At 42.8% G+C, this 24588-nt stretch overlaps 1 protein-coding gene across 1 annotated transcript; it reads left to right on the top strand.

Moving 5' to 3' along the window:
* Positions 1-14208: 14208 nt before the first annotated feature.
* On the top strand, positions 14209-15368 carry LOC124007554 (olfactory receptor 1M1-like). Its single transcript, XM_046318211.1, has one exon. It carries the CDS (start codon positions 14219-14221, stop codon positions 15197-15199), a length of 981 nt encoding a protein of 326 aa, XP_046174167.1. The 5' UTR covers positions 14209-14218; the 3' UTR covers positions 15200-15368.
* The last annotated feature ends 9220 nt before the right edge of the window (positions 15369-24588 follow it).

Below are 24588 nucleotides of genomic sequence, written 5' to 3'. Positions count from 1 at the left end.
GTTGTATCAGCTCTATGAAATGCATCAGCTCTATGTTTTGTATCAGCTCTATGAAATGTATCAGCTCTATGATGTGCATCAGCTCTATGACATGCATCAGCTCTATGAAATGCATCAGCTCTATGTGTTGTATCAGCTCTATGAAATGTATCAGCTCTATGAAATGTATCAGCTCTATGTGTTGTATCAGCTCTATGAAAAGCATCAGCTCTATGAAATGCATTGTATCAGCTCTATGAAATGTGTTGTATCAGCTCTATGTGTTGTATCAGCTCTATGAAATGTGTTATATCAGCTCTATGAAATGTCTCAGCTCTATGAAATGCATTGTATCAGCTCTATGAAATGCATCAGCTCTATGTGTTGTATCAGCTCTATGTGTTGTATCAGCTCTATGAAATGTATCAGCTCTATGAAATGCGTTGTATCAGCTTTATGAAATACGTTGTATCAGCTCTATGAAATGTGTTGTATCAGCTCTATGAAATGTGTTGTATCAGCTCTATGAAATGCGTCGTATCAGCTCTATGAAATGTGTTGTATCAGCTCTATGAAATGTATCAGCTCTATGAAATGCATTGTATCAGCTCTATGAAATGCATTGTATCAGCTCTATGAAATGTATCAGCTCTATGAAATGCATTGTATCAGCTCTATGAAATGTGTTGTATCAGCTCTATGAAATGTATCAGCTCTATGAAATGCATTGTATCAGCTCTATGAAATGCATCAGCTCTATGTGTTGTATCAGCTCTATGTGTTGTATCAGCTCTATGAAATGTATCAGCTCTATGAAATGCATTGTATCAGCTCTATGAAATGCATTGTATCAGCTCTATGAAATGTGTTGTATCAGCTCTATGAAATGTGTTGTATCAGCTCTATGAAATGTATTGTATCAGCTCTATGAAATGCATCAGCTCTATGTGTTGTATCAGCTCTATGTGTTATATCAGCTCTATGAAATGTATCAGCTCTATGAAATGCATCAGCTCTATGTGTTATATCAGCTCTATGAAATGTATCAGCTCTATGAAATGCATCAGCTCTATGTGTTGTATCAGCTCTATGTGTTGTATCAGCTCTATGAAATGCATCAGCTCTATGTGTTGTATCAGCTCTATGTGTTGTATCAGCTCTATGAAATGCATTGTATCAGCTCTATGAAATGTATCAGCTCTATGAAATGCATCAGCTCTATGTGTTGTATCAGCTCTATGAAATGTATCAGCTCTATGAAATGTATCAGCTCTATGAAATGCATTGTATCAGCTCTATGAAATGTATCAGCTCTATGAAATGCATTGTATCAGCTCTATGTGTTGTATCAGCTCTATGAAATGCATTGTATCAGCTCTATGAAATGCATTGTATCAGCTCTATGAAATGCATTGTATCAGCTCTATGAAATGCATTGTATCAGCTCTATGAAATGCATTGTATCAGCTCTATGAAATGCATTGTATCAGCTCTATGACATGCGTATCCAACGAAGGTCAATGGCCCAGAGTTTAGCCATGAGGCTGATTAGCTAGTAAGTTAGCTAGGAGGACAACCAAACAATGGTGTGTTTACACCAATGATGTATATAAACTCTGGATTGTTGAGGCTGTGTTTTGAAGCCACCAGACGGCAATATCTGAACACTTTTAGAAGAAGCAGTCCTCCATAGAAATGAATGGAATTCTACAGTATTTCAATTAAATGTTTCAAGGACAACTACATGTATTTAAGCATTTCTTGGATCTTGTGCCAAGATAGAGGCATGGTGGCTTCAACACAGCGCCCCCTATCAGTGATTTAGTGTATATATAAATCATTGATTCACCATTTGTGTATGTAAGCATAAATGACCCAGTAATGCAGCCAATTAACCTCAACTCCACTATTTACCACAAAACTACACTATTCTGTACTTTCAGGCTCTTCTTTTGGTGCTGTAATCAGCAGCTTAAAAGATAATTTTATGTAACGTCGGAGCTCCAGTCCACCCACAGTTGTCACCGCTCAAAATAAAAGTTTGTTACATTTCCCCTGCAGCGTTGAGAGAAACATATACTGGGAGTTAAACAGCGTGGAACGTAATGTATTCATTCGTGCACGGTAGCAAAACATTTCGCAACGTAAACATTTTCGCAATGAAAACAAGAGTTTTTATTGGACCCTTTTATATACCACCATTTCGTTCTGTTTGCTTCCGTTTGGTTCTTAGTGAATACACCCCAGAGCTCATTCATGACATAGTCTTCTCTACTCCAATCCCTCCAACTCCCCTCTCAGACAGAGCTGCCTCGCAAAGTTGTTTTTATTCATTTGGAGATATTAAACCAAATAGATCACCGTCTTTCTTTGTCTTATTTTAACTTCTACCAATCAAATTCCCCCTTTTTGTTTAGTTCAATGCGGGGCGTTCAGTACAGTCCCACATGTTGTTACAGACGCAATCCACAAGGTGGCAGTACGACCTCAGTTTTATCTGAGCAAGGAGAAGGAAATGTATCAATCACAGCCACACACTCTCAGTCACATTAAAATGAGAGACTCGTATTGAATGGGGGGACGACGACACAGTTTTATCTTCAAAAAATTGTATTTATCCCATTGTTTTCCGTCAAAGATCATACTGAGTGTGTAAAATCCACAATTGCAGCACTCCTACACCCAACCTCCTTCCCAACCTCTCATATCTTAGCAACAGCTGTGTTCACCTTGCTTCCTTGTACAGCTTTCGAATAACTCCCCGTCTTTAAGTAGGGAGGAATTCAGACCCAAGTTACATATATTGAACTTCTTTTTTTATGAACCTTTCTCTCCACTTATATTCTCAACATGAAATGAAGCAGGAAGGGAAAGATTCCTAAGGGACAAGTGTGAGCAAGGTATTCGTTTGGGGTGGAGAGATTCCTAAGGGAAACATGTGAGCAAGGTATTCATGTGGGGTGGAGAGATTCCTAAGGGAAACGTGTGAGCAAGGTATTCATGTGGGGTGGAGAGATTCCTAAGGGAAACGTGTGAGCAAGGTATTCATGTGGGGTGGAGAGATTCCTAAGGGAAATGTGTGAGCAAGGTATTCGTTTGGGGTGGAGAGATTCCTAAGGGAAACGTGTGAGCAAGGTATTCATGTGGGGTGGAGAGATTCCTAAGGGAAACGTGTGAGCAAGGTATTCATGTGGGGTGGAGAGATTCCTAAGGGAAACGTGTGAGCAAGGTATTCGTGTGGGGTGTAGAGATTCCTAAGGGAAACGTGTGAGCAAGGTATTCATGTGGGGTGGAGAGATTCCTAAGGGAAACGTGTGAGCAAGGTATTCGTGTGGGGTGGAGAGATTCCTAAGGGAAACGTGTGAGCAAGGTATTCATGTGGGGTGGAGAGATTCCTAAGGGAAACGTGTGAGCAAGGTATTCATGTGGGGTGGAGAGATTCCTAAGGGAAACGTGTGAGCAAGGTATTCGTGTGGGGTGGAGAGATTCCTAAGGGAAACGTGTGAGCAAGGTATTCATGTGGGGTGGAGAGATTCCTAAGGGAAACGTGTCAGCAAGGTATTCATGTGGGGTGGAGAGATTCCTAAGGAAACGTGTGAGCAAGGTATTCATGTGGGGTGGAGAGATTCCTAAGGGAAACGTGTCAGCAAGGTATTCATGTGGGGTGGAGAGATTCCTAAGGGAAACGTGTGAGCAAGGTATTCATGTGGGGTGGAGAGATTCCTAAGGGAAACGTGTGAGCAAGGTATTCATGTGGGGTGGAGAGATTCCTAAGGGAAACACATGTGTCAGCAAGGTATTCATGTGGGGTGGAGAGATTCCTAAGGGAAACACATGTGTCAGCAAGGTATTCATGTGGGGTGGAGAGATTCCTAAGGGAAACGTGTCAGCAAGGTATTCATGTGGGGTGGAGAGATTCCTAAGGGAAACGTGTCAGCAAGGTATTCATGTGGGGTGGAGAGATTCCTAAGGGAAACGTGTCAGCAAGGTATTCATGTGGGGTGGAGAGATTCCTAAGGGAAACACATGTGTCAGCAAGGTATTCATGTGGGGTGGAGAGATTCCTAAGGGAAACACATGTATCAGCAAGGTATTCATGTGGGGTGGAGAGATTCCTAAGGGAAACACACGTGTCAGCAAGGTATTCATGTGGGGTGGAGAGATTCTGTGTCTGTGAGGTGTTGGAGACTCTAGCCGAGGCTGTAGCCCAGCGGTATCACACTCATTCCATGGAGGGCATAGTGTCTGTGAGGTGTTGGAGACTAGCCGAGGCTGTAGCCCAGCGGTATCACACTCATTCCATGGAGGGCCTAGTGTCTGTGAGGTGTTGGAGACTCTAGCCGAGGCTGTAGCCCAGCGGTATCACACTCATTCCATGGAGGGCCTAGTGTCTGTGAGGTGTTGGAGACCCAAGCCGAGGCTGTAGCCCAGCGGAATCACACTCATTCCATGGAGGGCCTAGTGTCTGTGAGGTGTTGGAGACCCAAGCCGAGGCTGTAGCCCAGCGGAATCACACTCATTCCATGGAGGGCCTAGTGTCTGTGAGGTGTTGGAGACCCAAGCCGAGGCTGTAGCCCAGCGGTATCACACTCATTCCATGGAGGGCCTAGTGTCTGTCAGGTGTTGTTTCCTTATTTCAGTGAAGACCAGGCACGGTGAGTTCTTTACTAAGTCATCAGTCAAGTAAAAGAGAGGAATGAGTTTGACACGCTCTGTAGCCTAAGTGGCATTCTTTCTTCAATGTAAGTATTGTGGTGAGTTTGTATTACCTTGTAAATGAAATTAAAATATAATGGCTGTTTAGGGTCAACTTACATTTTCATTTAAGAGTGGTCCACCGAGAGACTGAAATGAGATGAGTGGAGGCCCCATGTACACCTCAGAGAAGTGTCTGATGCCCTCCCATGAGTGGAGGCCACATGCCCACCTCAGAGAAGCATCTGATGCCCTCCCATGAGTGGAGGCCACATGCCCACCTCAGAGAAGCATCTGATGCCCTCCCATGAGTGGAGGCCACATGCACACCTCAGAGAAGCATCTGATGCCCTCCCATGAGTGGAGGCCACATGCACACCTCAGAGAAGCATCTGATGCCCTCCCATGAGTGGAGGCCACATGCACACCTCAGAGAAGCATCTGATGCCCTCCCATGAGTGGAGGCCACATGCACACCTCAGAGAAGCATCTGATGCCCTCCCATGAGTGGAGGCCACATGCACACCTCAGAGAAGCATCTGATGCCCTCCCATGAGTGGAGGCCACATGCACACCTCAGAGAAGCGTCTGATGCCCTCCCATGAGTGGAGGCCACATGCACACCTCAGAGAAGCGTCTGATGCCCTCCCATGAGTGGAGGCCACATGCACACCTCAGAGAAGCATCTGATGCCCTCCCATGAGTGGAGGCCACATGCCCACCTCAGAGAACCGTCTGATGTCCTCTCATGAGTGGAGGCCACATGCACACCTCAGAGAAGCATCTGATGCCCTCCCATGAGTGGAGGCCATATGCACACCTCAGAGAAGCGTCTGATGCCCTCCCATGAGTGGAGGCCACATGCCCACCTCAGAGAAGCATCTGATGCCCTCCCATGAGTGGAGGCCACATGCCCACCTCAGAGAACCGTTTGACGCCCTCTCAGTCACCCGATCCCAATCCCTTGGATAGAGACCCTCTCCACTCTCTCCATTGATTCTGAGATACAATAACAAACAAGGAATAATAATAATGATTCCTCTCGTAATCCGTCCAGAATTCTTATTCATTTTACAGCAGGATTTGCAAGTCACACAAATAAATACAATTACATTGTAGTTAAATCCTTCCTTCTCTCCCAAACCAAACCCATCCCTCTCCACCTCCCCTTCCTTGTTTTCTCCCCACTGTACCACAACCAAGCCAAACTTGTCCCAACCTCCGGCCCTTGCCCACCGAAGCTACGCTTGTCTCTACCTCCCATCCTTGCCCACCACTCCAACACACTTACTCCCATCCATCCATCCATTCATCGACTTACTCATCCATTCCCACCCAACATACACCAATGGCCTTCCTAAGAGTTACTCCAGCAGAGTCCTTACTGCTGGACAGAGGGGAGGTTAACTACTGGCCTTCCTAAGAGTCCTTACTGCTGGACAGAGGGAGGTTAACTACTGCCCTTCCTAAGAGTCCTTACTGCTGGACAGAGGGAGGTTAACTACTGGCCTTCCTAAGAGTCCTTACTGCTGGACAGAGGGGAGGTTAACTACTGGCATTCCTAAGAGTCCTTACTGCTGGACAGAGGAGAGGTTAACTACTGGCCTTCCTAAGAGTCCTTACTGCTGGACAGAGGGGAGGTTAACTACTGCCCTTCCTAAGAGTCCTTACTGCTGGACAGAGGGGAGGATAACTACTGGCCTTCCTAAGAGTCCTTACTGCTGGACAGAGGGGAGGTTAACTACTGCCCTTCCTAAGAGTCCTTACTGCTGGACAGAGGGGAGGTTAACTACTGGCCTTCCTAAGAGTCCTTACTGTTGGACAGAGGGGAGGTTAACTACTGCCCTTCTTAAGAGTCCTTACTGCTGGACAGAGGGGAGGTTAACTACTGCCCTTCCTAAGAGTCCTTACTGCTGGACAGAGGGGAGGTTAACTACTGGCCTTCCTAAGAGTCCTTACTGTTGGACAGAGGGGAGGTTAACCACTTAAAGGTTACATGATCAGGGTGCTACTTTTACTGTGGTGTGTGTGTTTGTGTGTGTTCTGTGTTTCCCTTTATAATTACTGCTCATTAAAGTTAATGAGGGCTTCATGAAGTTTGCTCAATGCCCAGGAGTAAGGGGCTCTTTGTGTGTGTGGCTTCTTTTATAATTGCCAGAGAGCATAGGGTGTTCATTGTAGCCAGATTAATTAACACTAAAGAGATTGTTTGTTTACAGGCAAGGTCATTACCCAGCATTCCTCTGGGATGACATAACAAAACAAAAAAACTCAGAACACTACACAGGAAGTCCCAAAAGCAGAAATCATGTCTTGTCAGGGGTCATAAGGGATTGTCCCATTTCTCTCTGTGTGTGTGTGTGTGTGTGTGTGTGTGAGATAGGGAGAGAGCATGCATGCGTGTGTGTTTGTTGTTTACGAAAAGCAGGGGTGAAGATATGTTTTGGGGTCAGGGGCATGCTTCTCTGTTTGTATTTATACATTAGCTTCAGTCATTTTGCTTTACTATGACTAAACACAACATAACTTCTTTTGGAACGGGGGCAGTATTGAGTAGCTTGGATGAATAAGGTGCCCAGAGTAAACTGCCTGCTACTCAGGCCCAGAAGCTAGAATATGTAGATTCGGATAGGAAACACTCCAAAGTTTCCAAAACTGTTAAAATAATGTCTGTGAGTATAACTTAACTGATATGGCAGGCAAAAACCTGACAAAAATCCAACAAGGAGGTTTGTAGTTGCCTATCCAATATGCTGTGTCTATGGGGTCATATTGCACTTCCTAAGGCTTCCACTAGATGTCAACAGTCTTTAGAACGTTGTTTCAGGCTTGTACTATGAAGAGGGAGCGAATAAGAGCTGTTTGAACCAGTGGTCTGGCTGAAAGCCTTAGGTTTAGTCACACACGCAGCCGTGAGCGCGAGCTCCGTTCCCTTTCATTTCTAAAGACAAAGGAATTGTCTGGTTGAAATTTTAAGATTTATGAAAAAACACCCTAAAGCTTGATTATATACATCGTTTGACATGTTTCGATGAACTGTAATGGAACTGTTTTGACTTTTCCTCTGGAATTTGTGCTCGTGCCTTGTACATTTGGATTGGTGAACGAAACGTGCGAACAAAAAGGAGGTATTTGGACATAAAGATTAACTTTATCGAACAAAACACACATTTATTGTTAACATGGAGTCCTGGGAGTGCCATCCGGTGAAGATCATCAAAGGTTAGTGATTAATTTCAACGCTATTTCTGTCTTTTGTGACACCCCTCCTTGGTTGGACAATGGCTGTATGGTTTTCTGTGGCTAGGCGCTGACCTAACATAATCGCAAAGTGTGCTTTCGCCGTAAAGCCTTTTTGAAATCAGAAACTGTGGCTGGATTAACAAGAAGGGCTGTGATCCCCGTACAGGGACCAACATCAGGAGAAATTTCAGAGTGACAACTAAAAATACAACTTCGTAACATTAAACATTCTTGAACATGCAAGTGTCTTACACCCTTCAAAAGACTAGAATCTTGGTAATCAATTTAAAATAGCTATTACAGAGAACAAATCCCATGCTTTTGTTTGAGAAGAGCAATCAACAACAGAAATATTTTCCGCCATGACAGTTTTTACACATTCACATCTGAAGGTAAAATTATGACTTAGATTCTGATATCTTGCTCTTATTTCTCTTCCTGAGGGTCCCAGTGATCAAATGAAGTGCCGTTTTCTTTGATGAAATCCATTTTTTATAGCCTAAATCGAAACATTTTGTAAACCGTTGGTGCCCTGAATTCCATCTCTATCAATTTAAAAAAAAGTCAAACTCTAAAGTGAAAGTGAGACAGATTTTTTTGTTTGAGGAATCTTGGAGTGTTAAGATTCAAACGAACTGAGGAGCTGTTTCTGCAAGGACAGGACGTACTTCTGGACGGGTAAGTGCTAATGCCGTTTTATGAAATATAAAAATATATATATATATATATTTTTGTTGCAATGAAATGTGTGGTTTGTTTGTGCGTGTGTGTGTGTTTGTTGGTTTGTTTGGGTGTGTGTATATATATATATATACAACAATGGCCGGAGTTTAATGGAACAGCACTTCACCTTAGTGACTGTTCCCTCTGCTCTATACAATACATATCTGTTTATTTTATGTGATGATAAAAGGCTCATACAATACAAAACCTTCACAGTGATAGCGACTCTGACTGGGAGGCCCCGGTGCCAAGCTGCCCGCTCTACCTCTGACCCCTCTACTCCTGCCTCCAGTGGTGTTCATATGCCACAGTTCATTACTGGAGGCATGAATGTGCCTCAGGGCCAAAAGGGCACAGCATGGAGGCGTCGTTGTGTTCTGTGTCGCATGACCTGCACCACTTGTTCAGTTTGCCTCTGCTTTACATCATAAAGAGACTGCTATGGGACATGGCACAGGCAGCAACATATTGTGTAGAGGACTTCCAAGGGGTGTACTGTTTTTTTTAAATTTTCTAATATTTTTAAAAACATTTTTTTTGTGTGTGTTAGAATTGCTTTTTGATATGTTGTATATAGGTATTTGCACTGCTGTATATAGTTATAGGTCATTTCACCAATTCGGCCACTTGGGTACATTTGGGCAACTTGTGTGGGACACCTGGGTGACTTCATGCTAAATGTCATGTAGCTCACCCATTCCTGAAGTTATCAGTCTGAAACTTTGCACACCTACAGTCTCCCTCTTGTGTTATCCATCACAATTATCTCCAGCATCCTATCTGACTGTGTGGCTATTCTAGTACATGTGAAAGATGATACTACAACAATAAAAAACAGAAAACGTATGCTCTTTCTTTCTCATTTCTTCTACCAGATCTGTTGTGTTATATTCTCCTACATTCAATTAACATTTCCACAAACTTCAGAATGTTTCCATTCAAATGATACCAAGGATTGTTTCATCAGGTTGTTTTTAGGGAGTGACATTGATTCTTGTAGAATACCATTCATTTTCTTCCATATTGTTATAAACTATGAAGTTATTAACTATGTTGTGTTATTATTAACTATTTTCTTTACATTCATGCTTTGAAAATAGAGACGTAAAAAAAGATTCTGTGGATGAGAATGCGCATCTTCAATATGTACCCATTGTTCCTCTTTAGTACATTTAGCATTATGTTGTAAGTAAAAGCCTTGGGTAGCGAGTTGATACAATTCCAAGTCTGGAAGGTTAAAATCACCCTCAGACTTAGGAAGATGTTAACCTGTAGTTGTTGGCTCTCTTTGAAAGTAAAAGAGAGTTCAAATGTTCCATAAAGTGTTTTATACAACGTTCTACTAAACCTGGGAGGGGAATTAGTGTCAAAGAACTGATCGGTGTGTGTGTGTGTGTGTGTGTGTGTGTGTGTGTGTGTGTGTGTGTGTGTGTGTGTGTGTGTGTGTGTGTGTGTGTGTGTGTGTGTGTGTGTGTGTGTGTGTGTGTGTGTGTGTGTGTGTGTGTGTGTGTGTGTGTGTGTGTGTGTGTGTGTGTGTGTGTGTGTGTGTGTTCATACAGTACCCTAGCTTCACCTGCTTCTTCACCCGAAGTGAAGTAATCGATACGTTTCCACCTAATAAATATTCTCATGTTGGGCGGCATGACCCTGGGTGGTTTAACCACTGGGAACCAGACTAGAGTTAAAACCAGTGTGGTCGAACAACTCCTGACCTGGCAGGAAGCAACCATGGGTGATACCGATCTCCAAGAGCTAATCACCAGGATCCTACTCTGAGAAGCTTTGTTAATGCAGGCAGTTATCTACACACTGATTAAAGGGGCAATCTGTAGTTCAACTAATAACAAAACCGCAACCCTGCCACTGTTTTTGGATTACAGCTAAGGGATGGGGCTCGAGAAATGTATCCACTCTGACATTATAGTTATTCAAATTTTGTTTTGAGTCTGTAATGTGTTTGTTTACAATTACAAAATATGTAGTAAAATAAGTTTAGATTTTGGGTTCTGATGGCGTACCACAGTTGAACTAAGGTCATGAGGCATTGAAATTCATATTCCTCAATATATTATTATATTCGGGGGGTTGGGGGTGCTTAGTTGTCCTCTTACACACAAGTGTGTAATGGAAATGTGTGGTTTGTTTGGGGGTACTAACGACAGATTTTTTTTACCTTGTCAGCCCCGGTATTCGAACCAGTAACCGAACCAGTTACTGGCCCAACACTCTAACCTCGAGACTATCTGGGTATATACATCATTCAGCCCCGGTATTCGAACCAGTAACCGAACCAGTTACTGGCCCAACACTCTAACCTCGAGACTATCTGGGTATATACATCATTCAACCCCGGTATTCGAACCAGTAACCGAACCAGTTACTGGCCCAACACTCTAACCTCGAGACTATCTGGGTATATACATCATTCAGCCCCGGTATTCGAACCAGTAACCAAACCAGTTACTGGCCCAACATTCTAACCTCGAGACTATCTGGGTATATACATCATTCAGCCCCGGTATTCGAACCAGTAACCGAACCAGTTACTGGCCCAACACTCTAACCTCGAGACTATCTGGGTATATACATCATTCAGCCCCGGTATTCGAACCAGTAACCGAACCAGTTACTGGCCCAACACTCTAACCTCGAGACTATCTGGGTATATACATCATTCAACCCCGGTATTCGAACCAGTAACCGAACCAGTTACTGGCCCAACACTCTAACCTCGAGACTATCTGGGTATATACATCATTCAGCCCCGGTATTCGAACCAGTAACCGAACCAGTTACTGGCCCAACACTCTAACCTCGAGACTATCTGGGTATATACATCATTCAACCCCGGTATTCGAACCAGTAACCGAACCAGTTACTTGCCCAACACTCTAACCTCGAGACTATCTGGGTATATACATCATTCAGCCCCGGTATTCGAACCAGTAACCGAACCAGTTACTTGCCCAACACTCTAACCTCGAGACTATCTGGGTATATACATCATTCATTTATTTGTCTAAAACTTGATGTTGCAACTGCAGATTTCCCCTTTAAATACACCTGAGTTATCAGTCAATATGTGTTTGTGTACTTGTATGTGTTTATGATCAGAGCAGATTCACTGAAATCTTAGAACCACACCAGTTGCTGCTGACTGGCTTGCAGTGTTCTGACATTGTACTGAAGGACACGATCAGTCAATAGCTGAGGAGGTGTTCTACAAGATAGATAAAGTAATGAAGATCATGGTGGAATTTACGTAGTGCTTTTTAGGCTAGCTGGGTGTCAACGTGTTATCATTTAGGAAAGGAATTTGACCTCATCTATCACCATGGTAACCAGATGAATTATGGTCTCTGTCTCCTCTCTCTTTTTCTCTTTTTCTAAGAATCTGTTGTAATTTAAAAAAAAATGAAAATAATCAATCAATCAAATCAATCAGGGTTTCATCTTTCCATCGATTAATTTAGCAATCTTTCTCTGTATTTATGTAGAGATACAGTGCCATCTGTAATTATTGGCAGTGAAGCATTTTCTCTTCATTTGGCTCTATTCTTCAAGACTTTGGATTTGAAATCAAACAATGACTATTAGGATAAAGTGCAGTCTGTCAGTTTCAATTTAATCGATATTGGGTGAACCGTTCAGGAATTACATCACTTTTTGTGCCTAGCCCATTTTAGGGGAGCAAAAGTATTGGGACAAATTCACTTATATGTGTATTAAAGTAGCTGTGTACAAAACGGGCTGTAATTTCTAAACGGTTCACCCAAAATGGATTAAATTAAAGCTGAAAGTCTGCACTTTATCCTCATAGTCATTGTTTGATTTCAAATCCAAAGTCTTGAAGTATAGAGCAAAAATAATAATGAGGGCACAGTATGTGTCAGTCTCATAAACTGAGCTGGTCTCTGACACGCAGAGCCGCTTTGTTCTGTAGGGCTATGTGTGCTGTTGGTTTAAACACATATAAATCTAGTTTGATAAGATTTGTTTAACCTTTCTATGGCTACTTGGCCTACAATGATTTGGAAAAGACAACCAAGCTAATCAACAGGAGAACAGCAGAAAAACAACTAGTTAAATCCCTTACCACAAGATGCTCTATGTTGGGCTTCACTCGCAATATCTAACGACCGAAAACGGATAATTAGGCCTTGATATTTAGCTTAATTAAGTGGGGTTGTCATGCGTGGGTTGTTTTTGAAGACATACATGTAGCTAATAACTCCATTATGTTGAATTCTCCAAAGATCAGTTAAAGTAAACTCTCACATAAGATAATAACTTCCAATACTTGGAGAGTTGATTAGCCATTTTAATGACATCTCTTGGGGACAGTTGGGTGCTTATATACGTATAGTGGACAGAGCAGCAGAGATACAGCTGTTTGTGTTACTGCAGGATTCATGGACAGAGAGTCAGAGAGATAGAGGGATAATCTCTCACACCACCTGAACCTGTGGTGAACCTGTGACCCAGACCATCAACTCTACTACCTGAACCTGACGTGGTGGAACACAGCCAACAGACCGACCCAGACCATCAACTCTACTACCTGAACCTGTAGTGGAACACAGCCAACAGACCGACCCAGACCATCAACTCTACTACCTGAACCTGTGGTGGAGGAACACAGCCAACAGACCGACCCAGACCATCAACTCTACTACCTGAACCTGTGGTGGAGGAACACAGCCAACAGACCGACCCAGACCATCAACTCTACTACCTGAACCTGCTGTTGTAGAACACAGCCAACAGAACGACCCATGGTCCATATCACTGTGCCCAGTAAGTAGTTATGGTCTATAGAGTAGAATAGGACTATTCCACAGTACATAGGCCTAGGCTTTAGAGTAGAATAGGACTATTCCACAGTACATAGGCCTAGGCTTTAGAGTAGAATAAGGAGATTTCATTCGTATTTGTAAAGTGTTGGTACTGAATTAAGAATGCTTGGCCATATCTGGAATTAAGTGTTTAAAGTGATGGACTAGTAACCGAAAGGTTGGTTGTTGGGGCGGCAGGTAGCCTAGTGTTTAAAGTGGTGGACTAGGAGGTTGGTTGTTGGGGCGGCAGGTAGCCTAGTGTTTAAAGTGATGGACTAGTAACCGAAAGGTTGGTTGTTGGGGCGGCAGGTAGCCTAGTGTTTAAAGTGGTGGACTAGTAACCGAAAGGTTGCAAGATCAACTCCTGACAAGGAGTTGTGCCCCTGAACAAGGCAGTTAACCCACTGTTCCTAGGCAGTCATTGAAAATAAGAATTTGTTCTGACTTGCCTAGTTAAATAAAGGTTTAAAAAAAAATAGGGTGCAATTTTAGCAAAACATGGGTGAGCTTAGATGAAATAGAGTGTAGATTAATCAAGCAATTTATTTGGTGATCAAATCACCATTTTAAGAGAAGACATTATCATACTGGTTGTTGCTAAGCTGACTGATGAAGTCCTTATGATCCACACATTACTAACTCTGTCTCTCTCCTTTCAGGTTTTACGCATCAACGGAGCAAGCGTTTGTGTTTGTCTGTGCATGCATAGACCTGGAGCGCAGGTGTGCGGAACCAGCTCAGCCATGACATTCCTCGGCAGGTTACAATGGAACGACTCCTCCGTTCTAATCCATCCCCCCGGGTTCTACATCATCGGCTTCACCTCCCTGCCTTTTGCCAACCTCTACTTCATCTTCCTCGCTTTCGTTTACGTGGTGTCAGTCGTGTTCAACACATTTGTGATCTATATAATCATGGTGGACCATCGCCTCCACAATCCCAAGTATATCGCGGTTGGTAACCTTGCGGTGGTTGATCTGGTGCTGAATACTTGCATTATTCCCGGTATGCTAAAGGCGTTTCTTGCTAAGAACAATTTTGTGCCGTTTAATCTGTGTATGGTACAGATGTATGTGTATTATTCCTTCATATCTATGGAATCGTTCTCCATCGCCGTACTCGCCTATGACCGTATGATCGCCATATGTTTTCCTCTGAGGCACGGCTCCATCAACACCATGACGAGTATGTCGTGTATTCTCGGTGTCATCTGGTGCTTCTGTCTTGGTATACAGATATTCAGTGCTGCAATTATGACCAGGCTGTCCTACTGCGATTCCGTTAACGTCTACAGCTATTTCTGTGATTACGCACCAGTGTTTCGGCTGGCATGTAACGACAACTCCCTGCAATGGGCTGTGGCTTCAGTTCTGAGCCTGGTTATCCTCCTCGGCCCACTGTCCTTCATCATTCTGTCATACATGAGTATTCTAATCGCTGTGTTCAGGATGAAAAGCGTTGAGAGTCGTGTGAAAGCGCTGGCCACCTGCACTGAGCACCTCATTCTAGTGGCAGTATTCTTCTTTCCGGTTCTGACTATTTTCATGGTTGGGTTATTAGCGCGCATCAAACCAGACCCTGACCTGCGCGTACTGAGCCTGTCGCTGGCCTCGTGCATCCCGCCCTGTCTCAACCCCATCGTCTACTCTCTGAAAACTAAAGAGATCAAGAGCAAAGTGCTCACCATGTTCAGGAGAATTAAAGTTCAAGTAGTTAACGATTGATCTTTACGCATAGGTTGCTACATAGGTTGCTACGTGCGTGCGCAGTGGTGGTTCTAACATTTAAAACTATATAAATATATACATATATACAAAAATAAGACTCAGAAATATACAAAATAATTAACAAAGAAAAATAGAAACAAATGTGTTGATTTGGCACTCAAGCATCAATACATTACCCATCCCTCAACACCGTCAACCAAGAGTCAAGACTACATTACCCATCCCCCAACACCGTCAACCAAGAGTCAAGACTACATTACCCATCCCTCAACACCGTCAACCAAGAGTCAAGACTACATTACCCATCCCCCAACACTGTCAACCAAGAGTCAATACTACATTACCCATCCCTCAACACCGTCAACCAAGAGTCAATACTACATTACCCATCCCTCAACACTCAACCAAGAGTCAATACTACATTACCCATCCCTCAACACCGTCAACCAAGAGTCAATACTACATTACCCATCCCCCAACACTGTCAACCAAGAGTCAAGACTACATTGCCCATCCCTCAACACCGTCAACCAAGAGTCAATACTACATTACCCATCCCCCAACACTGTCAACCGAGAGTCAAGACTACATTGCCCATCCCTCAACACTGTCAACCAAGAGTCAAGACTACATTACCCATCCCTCAACACCGTCAACCAAGAGTCAATACTACATTACCCATCCCCCAACACTGTCAACCAAGAGTCAAGACTACATTACCCATCCCTCAACACCGTCAACCAAGAGTCAATACTACATTACCCATCCCCCAACCCCGCAACCAAGAGTCAAGACTACATTGCCCATCCCTCAACACCGTCAACCAAGAGTCAAGACTACATTACCCATCCCCCAACACTGTCAACCAAGAGTCAAGACTACATTACCCATCCCCTAACACTGTCAACCAAGAGTCAAGACTACATTACCCATCCCTCAACACCGTCAACCAAGAGTCAAGACTAAACCAATTCACCTTGGTGGTGTGCAGACTGGTTTTATATTGTTTTTAACGATTTCACAACAACCAGAAAAAAATGCAACAATATGTCTGTGAAATTATATATTCACAGTATTATGAATAAATTGTTGTTTATTTGGTAGCATTTCACAGTGTGACTGATTTTACTAATTGCATTAGTACTGTACAAAGTTAGAAGTGTGCTAATTGATAGATTCCCCGTTCCCGAAGGTGACATGATTGTCATTCATGTAACGTGCAAATGAGCAATAGAAAACCAATCGCGCAAATGTCACATTACGATTGTTTTTGTGAGGACGCCACAGTACCGCCCCCGACAAGATGTTGCCCCGAGCGGCTGCCCATACCTCGCCTATACCTAAATCCACCACCGTACGTGCGTAAAGTCAAGGGTGTTGAAATAGGGAGACATGCATGTAACTCATACATTACTTATCTTGTCCGTTGAATATTAAATATAAAGCATTTGGCATTTCCATCGTTTAAATAGGAGTTTATAACGAGTGAATGACGTGTTTTGTTTTCAATATTTTCATTGATGATTGTGTCCATCTATTTTTGAACACAGAGGTATCACATACATTATAATCAATGACTTACATTTCCTTTACAGCTTTCCTACAAGACAGAGGTGGCTAGAGGATTACGCTATAGGAGGATGGGCTCATTGTAATGGCTGAAATGATTTTTTTAATGGTATCAATCACATCAAACTTTTGTTTGAGTCTATCCTATTAATTCCATTCCAATCAGCCCGTCCTCCTATAGCTTCTCCCGCCAGCCTCGACTACACGTTCTGCAATAACTCCATATTTGCACTTCCTCATCCTGTGTCATCAACCAACCAAACAATATTCCCAACATCCATTTTCTAGTAAAAAGCAGAAAATCCAACATACTGTATCTCTGTATGTTTTACATTGTAAAGAAATAAAGTCTATTATTATTTTTATTATTATTATTATCATCATACTAATCCTATGTCATCAACCAAATGTAATCCCTTGAAATGGGCATGGTAGGATCTATAACTGACTGAATGTTCCCAACATCTTCTATTAATAAAGCAGAAAATCCAACATACTGTATCTCTGTAATGTTTTATGTTCTGAGTGCTTCAACAGGTTTAATAAGGCTACCTGGTTGATACTGTTCTTTTATCAATATGGTCTCAAACATACTGTATCTCTGTAATGATTTATGTTCTGAGTGCTTCAACAGGTTTAATAAGGCTACCTGGTTGATACTGTTCTTTTATCAATATGGTCTCAATATTTGTCACTATGTTTTTGCAATATATTATAAGAAAGATGGTAAAGAAATAAAGTCTATTATTATCATCATCATAATGCTTTGTGAAATACAAGCCTTGGCTCAAACTGCAGGGTTAGAAACAAGCTCATTTTAGGAGTGTAGTCAAATATCAGTTTGCAAACAATGTTAAATTATTTTAATGTTAATAAACCCTCCATAAAAACATGTTTTTTTTTTTGCTTTCCTGAGTAACGCAGCTCATAAATGCAGATGTTTCAGCCTAGCACAGTACTTGCTGTGGTGGTGGGGCAGCCAGTGGAAAAATACTGAGCGTAGTTGTTGGTAATGTTCTGTTACGGTTTTCTAGGTGTGAAGGAGAGTCGGACCAACATGCAGCGTGTAGATTGCGATCCATGTTTAATGAACAAACATAACACGAATCTAAATACAAAACCTACAAAACAATAAACGTAACGAAAACCGAAACAGCCTAATACTGGTGCACATACGCACAGAACAAGGAACAAAGACACTAAGGACAATCACCCACGACAAACTCAAAGAATATGGCTGCCTAAATATGGTTCCCAATCAGAGATAAACACCTGCCTCTGATTGAGAACCACTTCAGACAGCCATAGACTTAACTAAAACACCCCACTAGCTACAATCCCAATACATACACACCACATACACAAACCCATGCCACACCCTGGCCTGACCAAATAAATAAAGATATACACAAAATACTTCGACCAGGGCGTGACATGTTCTCTAGTTGGGCCGTGATTGGCTCAGTGTTCTGTCACTCATGGGGACAATGTGTCACTGCCAAATGTAATGGTAGAGTTTGAAAATTCAAGCTCGTTGGGTGAATTAGAGTGCTTTGTATGTGTATTCATTTTTGTAAATGTGTTTGATCAAAATATAACCTTTTTATAATCCTAATAGTTTAGGCCAGTATTCATGGGCCTACCTATTACCGTGGTAGCTGACAGATCCATAGCTGTTGTTCAGGTAGTGTCTGGGGTGCAATATGAGCTGTTTCTCTTGTGGACACACGAGTGACACACACACACGAGAGACACACCTCAGCCGCATTTGAATTTAAACAGTGATAGAATGTTTAGGTTCTATCAATTATAGAAATAGTTGAATAACATTCACATTTTTTGTATCGTTATATGAGGACATAACCCACAAAAGCCCCCGAGCTACAACATTGTGCATTCCAGTGTTCCAGTGTTTAAACGTGACGTAATCTTGGCCTCAATTCACCATTTCAAACCTACCTTTGTCTAATCAGTTCCGTGTATGCAAAAATAAGAAGTTCAGATTTATACACCAACAACGTCATGACATTAAAAGCCAGACGAACATGGAAGGGACATGACAACATCAAATCTAATTGTATGTGTCATATGCGCCAAATACAAGAGTTGTAGACCTTACAGTGAAATGCTGAATACAACAGGTGTAGTAGACCTTACAGTGAAATGCTGAATACAACAGGTGTAGTAGACCTTACAGTGAAATGCTGAATACAACAGGTGTAGTAGACCTTACAGTGAAATGCTGAATACAACAGGTGTAGTAGACCTTACAGTGAAATGCTGAATACAACAGGTGTAGTAGACCTTACAGTGAAATGCTGAATACAACAGGTGTAATACAACAGTAGACCTTACAGTGAAATGCTGAATACAACAGGTGTAGTAGACCTTACAGTGAAATGCTGAATACAACAGGTGTAGTAGACCTTACAGTGAAATGCTGAATACAACAGGTGTAGTAGACCTTACAGTGAAATGCTGAATACAACAGGTGTAGTAGACCTTACAGTGAAATGCTGAATACAACAGGTGTAGTGAAATGCTGAATACCTCACAGTGAAATGCTGAATACAACAGGTGTAGTAGACCTTACAGTGAAATGCTGAATACAACAGGTGTAGTAGACCTCACAGTGAAATGCTGAATACAACAGGTGTAGTGAAAGACCTCACAGTGAAATGCTGAATACAACAGGTGTAGTAGACCTTACAGTGAAATGCTGAATACAACAGGTGTAGTAGACCTCACAGTGAAATGCTGAATACAACAGGTGTAGTAGACCTTACAGTGAAATGCTGAATACAACAGGTGTAGTAGACCTCACAGTGAAATGCTGAATACAACAGGTGTAGTAGACCTTACAGTGAAATGCTGAATACAACAGGTGTAGTAGACCTCACAGTGAAATGCTGAATACAACAGGTGTAGTAGACCTTACAGTGAAATGCTGAATACAACAGGTGTAGTAGACCTCACAGTGAAATGCTGAATACAACAGGTGTAGTAGACCTTACAGTGAAATGCTGAATACAACAGGTGTAGTAGACCTTACAGTGAAATGCTGAATACAACAGGTGTAGTAGACCTTACAGTGAAATGCTGAATACAACAGGTGTAGTAGACCTTACAGTGAAATGCTGAATACAACAGGTGTAGTAGACCTCACAGTGAAATGCTGAATACAACAGGTGTAGTAGACCTTACAGTGAAATGCTGAATACAACAGGTGTAGTAGACCTCACAGTGAAATGCTGAATACAACAGGTGTAGTAGACCTTACAGTGAAATGCTGAATACAACAGGTGTAGTAGACCTTACAGTGAAATGCTGAATACAACAGGTGTAGTAGACCTTACAGTGAAATGCTGAATACAACAGGTGTAGTAGACCTTACAGTGAAATGCTGAATACAACAGGTGTAGTAGACCTTACAGTGAAATGCTTACTTACAAGCATTACAACAATGCAGTTCAATAAATAGGGTTAATAAATTTATACTAAATAAACTACAGTAAAATAAATATATAAAAAGTAACACAATAAAATAACAATAACGAGGCTATATACAGGGGGTACTGGTACCGAGTTAATGTGCAGGGGGCACAGGTTGGTCAAGGTCATTCGTACATATAGGTAAAGAGACAATACACTGCGAGGAGCATAAGTGTAAACAGCAAGAAGCAGCAGTGTAAAAACAAAGGGGGGGGTTAATGTAAATATTCCGGTGGCCATTTGATTCATTGTTCACCGGTGTTATGGTTTGGGAGTAGAAGCTGTTAAGAAGCCTTTTGTACCTGAACTTGGCAATCTGGTTCCGCTTGCTGGGTAGTAGCAGAGAGAACAGTCTATATGACCTGGGTGACTGGAGTCTTTGACCATTTTTGGGGCCTTCCTCTGACACTGCCTAGTACATACAGTGCCTTGCGAAAGTATTCGGCCCTCTTGAACTTTGCGACCTTTTGCCACATTTCAGGCTTCAAACATAAATATATAAAACTGTATTTTTTTGTGAGGAATCAACAACAAGTGGGACACAATCATGAAGTGGAATGACATTTATTGGATATTTCAAACTTTTTTAACAAATCAAAAACTGAAAAATTGGGTTAATACTTTGTAGCGCCACCTTTTGCTGCGATTACAGCTGTAAGTTGCTTGGGGTATGTCTCTATCAGTTTTGCACATCGAGAGACTGATACATCGGGGGCCGAATACTTTCGCAAGGCACTGTATATGGAATAGGGTACCATTTGGAACACAGTGATAAGTATGATAAAGAACTTATGCTGATCTAAAAGAAACTCGCCTGTGTCTCGAAGCAGGCTTACTGCCTGGGCGTGACACCGCAGTTTCAGCAAGTGTCTCAGAACTACACTTCCCAGCAGGCTTAGCTCCACCACCCAGCACCATCTCTCTTTCTCAACCTCCTCCTGGCCCTGCGATTGGTTGTTGTACTTCCTGCTCACACAGACACTCTCCCAGGACTCAGGTGGAGGTCTGGCTTGGCGGAGGCACAGGTAGAGTGGTGCTATGAGGATGGAGCACCGGTAGTGCAGGCTGAGGTCGGGGCTAATCAGGTAAAGCAGCAGGTGGTAGACGCTCAGGTAGGAGTCGCCATGGTAACACGCAGAGGGGTCGACAACGTTGTCCCAAGGCTCTCGTGGTATCACTGGACCCAGAATCCTTCTCCTTTGGGCTGATATTTTCTGTGATTAGTCCCAATAATGCCAGTTCTAAGCCATTCTTCTCTCCGATTTGTTTAGAATCACTGTCCTCATTTTCAATATCTCCTTAAGCCCTGCCTTCAACACCACCCCGAGTGCTAGCTGTCACATCACCCCCGGAGCCCTGAGCTCGGCTCTGATTGGACCCTCCCAGCGATGATGCCCCACCCACACCCCCCTCTGAGCAGTACCAGGCGTAACTGCACCCCTCATACGGCACAGTGCTCACAATCTCCCCCAAACACCGATGACAATGCCTCTCCTTTGTCCCAAACACTTCTCCTATTCTCTCAGTCACTCCTCTTCTCTCCATCCAACTCTGTCCCTTCCTCCCTTTCCCTCCCTCCGTCCATGGTATGATCACACAGCTGTAAGCCCTGTCCTCCAATATCATCCCCCGGACGTAGTTCCTTCTTGTGGCCACCAGGTGTCACCCTTCCCAGGGCTGAATCAGACTGACACACCAGGGGAGAGACATGACACAGGAGCACTCCAATTCTGTTGCTGCTGGGAGTTTGGGGACTTTGTGTCCCTGGGCCTGCTACACACACCCTCTGCCTGGTCCCCTTATCCCTGTCTGGGGGGGGGTGTTTAGCCATTCTCCCTGGTTTTGTTGGTGGTTGAGGCACTTTATGCATCTGTCCTGTAGTTTGTGTTGCAGGTGCCTGGGGTAGCCATGCTTCAGGGCTGTGTGCTCAAAGCACTCCTGTGGAGTGGAAATACAGCTCTGAAGTCATAGAATGTAAACATGTTCTCCATGTCTTTCTTTTTATTTTGGGGATTTGTGTGTATTGTTTTGTAATGTTAAAAACATGTATTGTTCTGTCCATAGACACATCCTATATGTTTTAATCAAATCAACCACAGTACCAGTTTGGACACACCTACTCATTCCAGGGTTTGATTGATTATGTCATTGAATTAAACCATGCAACCATTTATTCGTTAATAACCTGTGGCACCATGGAAGAGTATTTATAGAGATGCTGTTTTCTGAAATAAACTCTTACAACAGCAACAATTCCATGTGAATCTGATAACTGGAATGTGTCGACATTCCAAGACACTTTATGTCATTCAGATTTGTCCCAGACACTAACTGATCATCATATTCTTTATGTAATACTATGTTCAGATTTGTCCCAGACACTAACTGATCATTATATCCTTTAATTACCAACAGTCACTTTCAACTGGTTGAGAAAGTGAAATATTATTCCATTCCCCAAACTTTTGATGTTACCATACTCTCTCTATGTTAACAAAGGGCTTTCCAAGAGTCCATTCTGTAGAGTGGTGAGAAAAGGGGGAAAGGTCTTTATGGGGTCATAAACCACACCCAACAGGGCAACGTCATGACAGTTCCCCTTTGTTGGGTTCAATCTAGCAATTATCCTGCAAATTGCAAACCAACATAAAAATGATGGGTTGACCTGGTTGTGGACCATCGTTGTGGTCCCCCTCTCCGTGATTGATCCGGGTTGGTTTTATGCGAATGAAGCAGGCCGCTCTAAGGTAGAGGATGTCTGGATTGGTATCTCTGTTCCGGACCCGCGTCTGTTTGTCCAGACTGGAGGATCTGGGCAGTAGCTTAGGTAGATGTTAACAACGCACTCACACACACTCATGAAATATATCATTACATTTCCTCCCAAATGAGCGGTGTTGTTGCACTAACTGATGGTTGTATGGGGAAGTTGTTTACGGCTCTATCACTTCCTAAGTGTCAAAGAAAATCAATAAAAACAAAAGATACAAAATATAGTTTTCACACCTTAATCATCTAATTGGACTGTATTCTATATACGTCAAGGTCTTGGCAAAATGACCTTATCATGTCATTGTCTAATGTCATATCTAGGGCGTTCCTAATTTGCAGTGTGTTGCTAAGGGCGCTATCTTACGATGATAACTACATGGTACAGTCTACTACTGTAAGGCACTAGTTTTGGGCAGTCTGAAGGGATGACCTATGGAGTTAAACTGTACTCACAGATAAACTGGTGAGTGCTGTAGCTGTAGGTTCAAAGGCCCCAGGGTACATTTTCAATTTACCCAGGCTGGCGTTTTGCTGGGACCCTTAAGTGATCCTAGTATAAATCCTAACTGGATGTCCCGTTGTACGTGTGAGTTCATGCTTTCACAACCGCGCAGGTCAAGGGAAGAAAACCAAGTATCCTGGCAGACTACAACTTGTTCAGAATGAGTCTGGTAATCAGGTCATTTTCAGGTCAATGCCTGGTGGTCAGTCAGAGGGAGTCTGTAGTGGTTTTACTACAAGTCACTGTCTTCCACTATTGTAGTGGTAGTAGGTATGAAGAAGTCAGTTTCATAGCTATGTTGTCCACGGAGGAGCTAACCTCACAACGGAAGTACTCTATAAGCACTGAACCAGTCGTATGCTGTGTGATCATGCTTCATCACTTCTAATAACTTTCCTCCTGAATGGAGGGTTCTATTTATTCGTGTCATGTGTGTTGACCATCAGAAGAGTGTTCTGGAGATTCCCTTCCCCGTGTTGCAATCTGAGTCACTGCTAACTCCTCTGTCGCTGTTATCAATAGCAATTTGACTTGTGAGGTCTCTAATCCTCTTACTGATTGTTGGTGGACTGACTGTGGCATTGGTTACTGGTACTCGAGGGGACCAGTTATTCTACTGATTTATTATGAAATGTTATCCTACGGGAACACGTGATTAGAGCATTTGACTAGTTGTATTGTAGTTGAACCTACACAAGGCATTATTATTGTTGCCATTTGTTTGAGGTGGACAAGTCCACTGGACTTCCTTTACAACCAGTGTGGTAAAACTCAGTAATGATTTAGATGTGTTCTAAGATAATCCCCGTCTAGGGGCCTGTCTGCTCCTCACTGTTCTCATAGGGGAGTTTACAACTAGATTTGTTTTCTGCTCTGGTGGACTAGTACGGTGTTGCACATGGTCTCAACCTCCCCACCGGCCTCGATGAGACTCATCATGACTCTGGGCTAGTATTCCCCCTCTTTGTGTCTCAACCCCCCCACCGGCCTCGATGAGACTCATCATGACTCTGGGCTAGTATTCCCCCTCTTTGTGTCTGGGCGATTCCCC

This window comes from Oncorhynchus gorbuscha, linkage group LG20 (assembly GCF_021184085.1).
Source record: "Oncorhynchus gorbuscha isolate QuinsamMale2020 ecotype Even-year linkage group LG20, OgorEven_v1.0, whole genome shotgun sequence".
Lineage (NCBI taxonomy): Eukaryota > Metazoa > Chordata > Actinopteri > Salmoniformes > Salmonidae > Oncorhynchus > Oncorhynchus gorbuscha.
Note: the sequence above shows the minus strand (reverse complement) of the source record. Positions and strands in the feature narration are given on the sequence as shown.